Consider the following 9,489-nt stretch of genomic DNA (forward strand, 5'->3'; position numbering starts at 1 on the left):
AGGGGAGACAATTCCACTATAGGCTCCCAAACATCCAGCCACTGAGAAGGCAGGGATAATGAACAGCCAGCCAGGCAACAATGCCCTTCAGCAGAGGTTATGGAGCTACTCTCAGGGAAATGAGTTAATCAAGCCAGTACAAGGAAGGGCACAGCAGAAACCCAGCAGTGTGCTCAGGGAGGGAACAGGCTGTTTTGCATGAGTTGTACTTCCCAGCCCCAATCACACAATATGAAATACTTTGAAAAACAACACAGCCCCAGGGTCAATATCTGTTCACTGGTGTCAGAGACATACACAGTGCTGACTCTGGGTGTATACTGAAACATCGCTGTACAAGGACACAGGTCCCTGTGAACTCGCTTCCACGAGATGCCTGTGGGGAGGAAGAAGAGAAGAAGTTTGGTCATCCACACCAGTGAGTCCACCCTGTGACCAAGGAGCTGAACAATACTGACTCTCGCTCCTCTCTGTGCTGCCAGTGTCAATGCGGACGTGTGCTGGACTCGGAGGTATGTCGAATGCGGGACACTGTGTGTCCATTCACACAGCCATTGCGTTTCGTCAGACCACCTGTCAGGATATCCTGAATATGCTGCACAATCAGGTTTATGGCAACTGCAAGAGAGAGCAGAAAATCAAACTCCACTGACATCCCAAATAAACCCAAACAGACACCAATAGCTGCAAGCAGGCTGACCCCCATCCCAACCCTCCAGATAACCTCTTCTCTCACCCTGCTGTCCTGAGCCCCGACCCTCCAGATACCACTCACCCCTCCCTCCTGACTCTCAACCCTCCAGATTCCCCATCCTCACCCTTCCCTCCTGACCTGACCCTCGATGTACCCCACTCACTCTCACCCTACCCTCCCACCTCCCAAATATCTCTATCATCTCCTTCCCCACACAGACTTGCACGTCCCCCCTCACTCTCATATTGACAGGTCCACACTGATCACTCACCCTGGCCCAGTCCTGTGATTCTGTGTGTGTGTGGGGGGGGAAGAGATGGGTATGGTCTTTGTACTCACCCAGGTTTTCCACCCCTCTGGGGATGATTACATCTGCATATTTCTTGGTCTGTGAATGAGAGCACAAATAATTATACAGCCCCTTCTGTTAGTGCAACCAACCATACCAGTCTTGACAGCTTCATATCAACAATCCTTAACCAGACTGCAACAACTCACTGCACACTTCCTGATCCTGCCCAAGCACCAATTCGGTGAAATCTTCAACCAACCTCAATGAAGCACCATCTTTCAAACACAGAATTCAATCCACCCATCTCAACACGAGTTCAGTCATGCCTGTACGAGAGGACCCTGACCTGCCCCAGTCACCCAGCCCATTATCTCCCACCCCATTACCTCAGTCATTGCTCACCGGAAGGCAGAACTCCTCAAAGGCTGGTTTTACGAAGGTGGTGTACTGTGTCAGAATCTGCTCCAGGTCTCTCCCTCTTTCATTGATATCTCTCAATACTGGAGATAGGAAATACAAAGTTAAAACTGTAAAAACCCAGAAACAATGCATTCACCACATGAGCAGGCAGGGGACTAAGGCTGCTCTAAAACTATGTAACCATGGGTTGAGTCCCCTCACATTGCCAAGAGGACCTGCAGCCCAGAGGCCCAAGGGCAGAGCAGGGAGCCGGTGATGAAAATGGCAGAACTTTTGAGGGACAATGCAGGAAATGGAAAAGCAAGGGGACAGCAGTGGAGCAGAAACAAGCAAATCCTGTTTTCTCACCATCCAATCCCAGACCTCCCTTAATCCTGAGCCACCCAACCACTCCCCACAACCGACATCACTGCCCCCAGAAGTGCCTCTCACCTCTTCTGGATAGCCGGGTATCTGCATCTGTGTCCACAAAAAGTTTCATCTGAAACAAATCCCTGATCTCCTGGGAATAGAAAACCAGAATTCCCTCGAAGAGTACCACATCTGCCGGATAAACCTGCACCATCTCAGACTTCCTGTGTACAAAAAGCTTCAGTCAGATTCACTCCAAAACTATATAAACAAAGGATGCTCAGTCCCTCCAACCTGCTCCCCCATTTAATCAGACCAATCGCCATCCATCTTAGATTTAAAATGATTACCAGCCCTCTTTGGCAACCCTAGTGTTTGTTAAACTAAAGCACAAACAGTGATACAGATTGAAACCAGCAGTAACTAACTCCATTCCCTCCCCCCACTGGTTATTTGCTTGAGTGGATTCCACAGGCAAAGCCTGTCCTAGCACCCTAAGGAGCCAATCGATTTGTGCAGGACATTCTACTGTGGGAGCATCACAGCTGCCTTCACCAATGTCTAGACACAACATCTTTTCCTGCAAAAGCAGTATTCAGTTACAGGGGCACTGACCAATCCCACAGGCCAAACCAGCAACTATAGAAGCCTTGCTCAATTGCCCCCACACAGGAAATGAGGGGCTAGCACCCCCTGCTACCCACCCCTCCCGCCAAATATCTCTGAACAGTTGACCATTAGCAGCTGGACACCAGACACTTAAGACCATCTCACCTGTCTGCACTCCTAAACAACTAGTTTTGACTCCAATTCCTAGAACCTTTGCTTTTCTTTTCATCAGCTATTTTGATCAGAATCAGTGGTCTGAGTGACAATTCCATGCATTCTGATACACACCGTGCATGTTTAACAAAATCATAGACAGGAATCGATACTGTCTTGCCATTGATGATGTCCTTCAAAGTGCGAAGAATCAGCTCGTTGTCAAACGCATCTGTTTACGAGAGAAAAGGGGGAAAATCAGCAAAGAGAGCACGAGAGTCACCACAATACACAAGACAGGGAACTGTCTGCTACAACCACACAGGCCGTTATCAGGAGAGGCCAGCACCACCACATTGCACAGAACCTGTCCCAGGCAACTTCAACCCTTTACATTTCAAAAACACAGAACAAAGGAGAATGTCAGGCTCTCATTAATGCCAAGAATCTCTAATAAACTCCTAAAGCCATTTAAGCCTCACCCCAGGCTCCTCCTCTTTCCCTCCCTCCGCCCACCCACCCCCTCCTCACTCTCCCACGCATCTCATTGCCCCCTCCCCACCACACACAATGTATGTAGGTACCTGGATGATCGAAGTTGTACTGTCCTTTACTAGCCTTGGCTTTTTGTTCTGTGCTCAACACCTTGTAGAAACTGTCCTGGCTCAGGATCACCACCTGTCTCTGCTGCTGGTCCACTTTATTCTGTCCCAGCAGCTCAACGATTTTCTGACACACTGAGGACTGTGGCAAAAACAGATGATTAAAAGATACCTTCAATATTCAATACCCCAGAATTCGCCTATTTGTCAGGGTTTCAAAAGGAAAGTCTGGCGCAGGAGACATCACAATGCCACCCAAGTCACAACAGGCTCAAGCTCCACAACAGTGGCATGAAATGAAGGTATGCCAGCAAATTATTTGTTTTGTGTTTTCGTAGCTGTCTGATCTCAAAGTGATGGGGAATGGTGTCCTGACCATCCCACCCCTCCACCAACTGGGAATCACATTTGATAAGCAAGTTTTGTCCATACGTAGCAAAATACAGTGGACTGCTCTAAAATGAGGGATGGGAGAGGGCGTCCCAAGACACAGAAGGGGCAGAGGCACCTCAAGCTGAGCCCAAAGGTTGACACCAGATGCTCCTGTTCCAGTTGTAGACCGACCCAATCTGTGCTTCTTGTACCTGGAACACAAGAGCTGTATTTCCAAGTTTGCTGATGACATTGATTAAGGTTTCACTGTAGAGAGTGTAGACTGAAGCAGAAAGGTACAAAGAGCCATTGTTAGATTAAATGAGTTCATCCCATGAAAGAATTTTTAAAAAAGGGGAAAAACTGTGGCAGATGGTGTTCAATGTATGAGGCTATCCACATTGGAACAGGGTATTTTCTAAATGATGAGAAGCTAGGAACCGTGAAGGATCAGAGAAATTTGGGAATCTAGGTAAAGAAGTAACTAAAAGCTACTGACAAATACAAAATATAATTTAAAAGGCTATGGAATGATGGCCTTTACCTCAGAAGTATTGGGATCCAAAGGAGTGACAGCTATATGCACAGCAAGGACATAGCAAGACTTTGAACTAATTTTACTGTCAATTAGTGTGGACTAAAGCAAAACATTTGAGGGTTCCAAATGGATTGTCATTTTGAATATGGCATTCAAGACTGGGCACAGCAACTCACAAAGGATAACTTATGAATTCAGAAACACATGCAGTTGAGCTCAACTTTAATGACATCATGTAAGCCCAAATAGATGCCATTGGGTCCCCGCTAGGTCCAGCTTTCGCAAACAAAATGTAGCTTCAATGGAATGGCACCTAACCTACCCCTCGCATATTTCCGATATGTGGATGATACGTTCGCTATATTTAAATTCGCAGCTGCATATATTAATTCCCTTACTTTTTTTTTAATTCGTTCATTGGGTGTGGGTGTTGCTGACAAGGCCAGCATTTATTGCCCATCCCTAATTGCCCTTGTTCAGAGTGCTTTTTCAAGAGTCAACCACATTGCTGTGGGTCTAGAGTCACATGTAGACCAGACCAGGTGAGGATACTGAGCATTGCTGAAGGAAGAGACATGTCAAAACTTTTTGTCTTGCACTCATCGGGACACTTGACAAGAATAGCAATAGGGGAAAACAATTTAAACTGTATGAGAAGAGAGTGCTGACTGGTTGGCAAGTGGACTCTGGTAAAGGTGTTGCCATGAAGAATGCACCAGTTGATGGTGACTGAGTTAACTGCCAGCATTGCTTGACATTTAAACCAGGCAGCTTGACCCTGATTGGTCAAGGCATTGTCCTGAGGAATGAGTCAATGAATGGCTGTCACTAATTTTGTTTAGCTGAAATGGGTGCAATATGTGTACATGCTCTTTCTGTCTGCGAAGAACAGGGCCCTGTGTATTAATATATGTAGCTTCCAGTACAGGCAAATGTGCCAAACGCGAGCCTGACTGACAATCTTCAATTGGTTGCCAGCGTAATTCTTAGCACACTGAGGATTTTTTAGCAAATGTAATATGTCTTAATAGGCTCCCTCCTGTGCTCAAATTCACCTTTGAAATGGAGCGGTCAAATTAACTCCTCTTCCTTGAGGTACTACAGTTGAGAAATCTGCCAAGCGGTTCTCTACCACAGTCTACTGCAAGCCTACCTTCACTAGCTAATATACACATTGGGATTCTTATAGTTCCAACACTGTATAAGATTGGTCTTATCAGCAACCTCAAACAGGGCCCGAGCCATTTGCTCGCCATGCAAGCTTGATGCTGAAATACAGCACATGAAAGCCATCCTGCACGATAATGGCTACCCTTATAAGATCATTTCATACTGTATATTACGCAAACTCATGAACGGTCTGAAGGTCTTCACTTTCAGCCCTGAAAAGTGCCTAGTCTACCTCAAATTACCCTAGAAAGGCAAGGTATCTCAAAAATTTGAACAGGCGAAGCTAGCTGTTTCACATTGCTACTATGCAGTAGCAACACAAGTGATATTTGCTACGAACAGGATGCTGCTGTCAAGCCAAAAAGACGTTCTATCACACAAATGAGTAATGTGGTTTATGAATTTCAGTGCCAGTGTGATGCTAGGTATGCAGGCCGTATTTTTTTTAAAAAAACATTTGTCCGTGGGATGTGGGCGATGCTGGCAAAGCCAGCATTTATTGCCCATCCCTAATTGCCCTTGTTCAGAGTGAATTTTTAATAGTCAACTATATTGCTGTGGGTCTGGAGTCACATGTAGCCCAGACCAGGTGAGGACAGCAGGTTTCCTTCCCTAAAGGACATTAGTGAACCAGGTGGAATTTTCATGACAATTGACAATGGTTTCATGGTCATCATTAGACTTTTATGTCCCAAAGACTGGCGGATCGTATCAAACAGCACGTCCCAGCCGCTGTTTGCAACAAGCAGGGGTCAGACCGTACCCAACCTTGCTTGCAAAACTCAAAACTGTGTCCAACATAAGATGTGATTCTGCGATTGGACAACATTTGCTAAATGGTCCTCATTATGCTAAGAATTACACTGACAACCAATTTAAGATGGTCAGTCAGGCTCACGTGTGGCACATTTGTGTGTATTGGAAGCTACGTATATTAATACACAGGGCCCTGTTCTTCGCAGGCAGAAAGAACATGTACACACATTGCACCTGTTTCAGCTAAACAAAATAAGTGAAAGCCATTCACTGACTCATTCCTCAGGGCAATGCCTTGACCAATCATGGTCAAGCTACATGGTTTAAATTTCAAACAATTCTGGCAGTTAACTGTCAGTCACCTTCAACTGGTGCATTATAAGAACATAAGAACTAGTAGCAGGAGTAGGCAATTCAGCCCCTCGAGCCTGTCCTGCCATTCAATATGATCATGGCTGACCTCATCTCAGCTTCAACTCTAATTTCCCGACATCTCCCCATAGCCTTTCAACCCGTTTCTAATTAAATATCTGTCTATCTCCTCAAATTTATTCAGCGTCCCGGCAACCACCGCACTGAGGTAGTGAATTCCACAGTTTCACAACCCTTTGAGAAAAGTAATTCCTCCTCATCTCTAATTTCAATCTACCACCCCTTAGTCTAAAACTATGGCCCCCCCCTCCCCCCCTGTCATCACCCCCCTCCCCCCCCTGTCATCACCCCCCTCCCCCCCTGTCATCACCCCCCTCCCCCCCTGTCATCACCCCCCTCCCCCCCTGTCATCACCCCCCTCCCTTACTTTGAGAAAAGTAATTCCTCCTCATCTCTAATTTCAATCTACCACCCTTAGTCTAAAACTCTCGTTCTAGAAGGGGAAACATCCGCTCGTCTACTTTGTCTATCCCCTTTAGCATCTTATAAACCTCAATTAGATCTCCTCTCATCCTTCTAAACCCTAGTGAGTATAGGGCTAAACTGCTCAATCTCTCCTCATAAGACAAGCCCTGCATCTCTGGAATCAATCTAGTGAACCTCCTCTGAACCGCCTCCAATGCAACTTCATCCTTCCTCCAGTAAAGGGACCAAAACTGTGCACAGTACTCCAGGTGCGGTCTCACCAATGACTTGCGCAGTTGCAACAACACTTCCCTATTTTTATACACTATTCCTTTAGCAATAAATACCAAAATTCCATTTGCCTTCCTCATTGCCTGCTGTACCTGCATACTAGCTTTCAGCGATTCATGCACGTGGACACCCAGATCCCTCTGCACTGAAGCATTCTGAAGTTTCTCTCCATTTAAATGATAAGTCCCCTTTTTATTCATCCAACCAAAATGGATAACCTCACGCTTATCCACGTTAAACTTCATCTACCAGATTTTGGCCAATTCGCCTAACCTGTCCATATCCAGTTGTAAATTTCTTATTTCTTCATTGCAACTTACTTTCCCACCTATTTTAGCGTCATCTGCAAATTTAGCTAGAGTACCTTCTATCCCTGAATCTAAGTCATTAATATAGATTGTAAATAGTTGGGGCCCCGAGGACCCAACCCTGTGGCACCCCACTCTCTCTCCCCAGGCCCTGTCTCTCTTCCCCCCACCCCTTCCCCGAGGCCCTGTCTCTCTCACCACCACCCCAAGGCCTTCTCTCTCTCTTGCCACCCCCCACCTACCCCCCCTAGCCAAGGCCCTGTCTCTCTCTCTCTCACTCCCTCCCCACAGGCCCTGTCTCTCTCTCTCTCTCACCACCCCCATTCACCATGGCAACATGTTTACCAGAGTCCACTTGCCGACAAATCAGCACTCTCTTCACATATAGTATAAATTGTTTTCCCCTTATATTGGTATTCTTGCGAAGCGTCCTGATAAGTGCAAGACAAAAAGCTTCGACATGTCTCTTCTTTCAGCAATACTCGAGATAAATTAGACTTGGAGGGGTTGCAGTACAGATTCACCTGAATGTTTCTGGGAATAGAAGGTTAAATTATGATCGAACTCTCTCCCTAAAAGAAACAAAATGCTGGAAATATTCAAGGCAGCATCTGCAGAGAGGGAAATAAAGTTAACATTCCAGGTCAGTAACACTTGTCACAACTAAAACATTTGCCCCATCTCTATGAAAAGAGAGAGCCAAGGCAGATAAATGGGACTGAGTGTAAGAGAACAGTACGGGCTAGAGGGCCTGAATGGCTTTTTCCTGCTCTTGTACCGCAGCCTATGCAGCACTTGCCACTACCATTAGCACCCACTTTGTCCTTTTGTTCCTGACATCTTTGTCCATCTCTCCTTAGGCCCCACCTACCACTGATATTCTATCCAGCTCCACCCCCTTAAAAAGTATAAATTTCGTCACATTTCAACTTCTCTTTAGCTCTGAGCAGGAGTCATATGGCCTCAAAACATTAATTCAGTTTCTCAATCCACAGATGCTGTCAGGGCTGAGTTTTTTCCAGCATTTTTTGCTTTTATTTCAGATTTCCAGCTTCCGCCATGTTTTGCTTTTGTCCCAGCCCATCCTGTTTAAATAGGACATCGAGCCTTAGAAAAACAAATTACCTCCCTGAACCCAGGTTCTGCTCAACTACACATCAGAACACAAACGCTCCTTCAGAAACCCTCCCCTGTAACTCAGGCCCAATACGATGCAACCCAACCCTGATAAAGAACGGCACCGCGCCTGCGCAGGCCGCACCGCACTCCAAGCACCGCGCCTGCGCAGGCTGCACCGCACTCCAAGCACCGCGCCTGCGCAGGCCGCACGGCACTCCGAGCACCGCGCCTGCGCAGGCCGCACCGCACACCGAGCACCGCGCCTGCGCACTCCCAATCCCCAGCAAACATCACCACGTCGCCGCACCAACCGTCCGCGACCAACACTGCGACTGCGCGCCTTTTGCCATGCGGGTCACTATCAAACTCTGAACGAATGGTTGCGGCCGGCATTCTACCCAGCTACAAACGCCTACTAAAGTCGTCATAATCGGCACTATGCCCTACTTTCCCACTGGCTGTTCCACCACTGACAGCAATCAAGAAAGGCCGGTGTTGTGCCTTCCGCTCTAATAACGCATCGCCCGCCATCATCCCCGACATTACTGGCAGAGGTGGCGCATGCGCACCTTTATATAAGCGTGGCCACGGGACATATTCTCAGACGCGCTGTGATTGGTTACATCTTCCCGCTGACGTCATTGTGGCACTGTTTGGTATTTCCATTGGTCAATGGGAATGTCAATCAGGCTGGAACCCCGCCCCATGCCCCATTGCGGTGCTCGTACAGCGTCCACTCAGACTGCCCAGAGCCTCAGTTCACAACGTGACTGATATTCAAAACAAAAACAGAAATACCTGGAAAAACTCAGCAGGTCTGGCAGCATCGGCGGAGAAGAGCACAGTTGAAGTTACGAGTCCTCGTGACTCTTCAACAGAACTAAGTAAAAATAGGAAAGGGGTGAAGGCCGGGACATGTGCTAACAACTGGAAGCAGCAATGGTCAAACAAAAAGCTGTGGGAGCGACACTGCCTCT

General features: G+C 47.0%; 1 protein-coding gene across 1 annotated transcript; it reads right to left on the reverse strand.

The window, feature by feature from the left end:
• Window positions 1-350: 350 nt before the first annotated feature.
• LOC144668833 (uridine-cytidine kinase 2-like) lies at window positions 351-9,071 on the reverse strand. The gene is made up of 7 exons (XM_078531232.1): window positions 8,960-9,071; window positions 3,104-3,263; window positions 2,655-2,751; window positions 1,839-1,981; window positions 1,389-1,486; window positions 1,034-1,082; window positions 351-618 (listed from the first exon to the last, which is right to left on the reverse strand). The coding sequence occupies exons 1-7, from the start codon at window positions 9,053-9,055 to the stop codon at window positions 485-487; spliced, it is 777 nt and encodes a 258-aa protein (XP_078387358.1). The 5' UTR covers window positions 9,056-9,071; the 3' UTR covers window positions 351-484.
• Between the last annotated feature and the right edge of the window lie 418 nt (window positions 9,072-9,489).

This window comes from Cetorhinus maximus, chromosome 28, assembly GCF_964194155.1.
Source record: "Cetorhinus maximus chromosome 28, sCetMax3.hap1.1, whole genome shotgun sequence".
Classification (NCBI taxonomy): domain Eukaryota; kingdom Metazoa; phylum Chordata; class Chondrichthyes; order Lamniformes; family Cetorhinidae; genus Cetorhinus; species Cetorhinus maximus.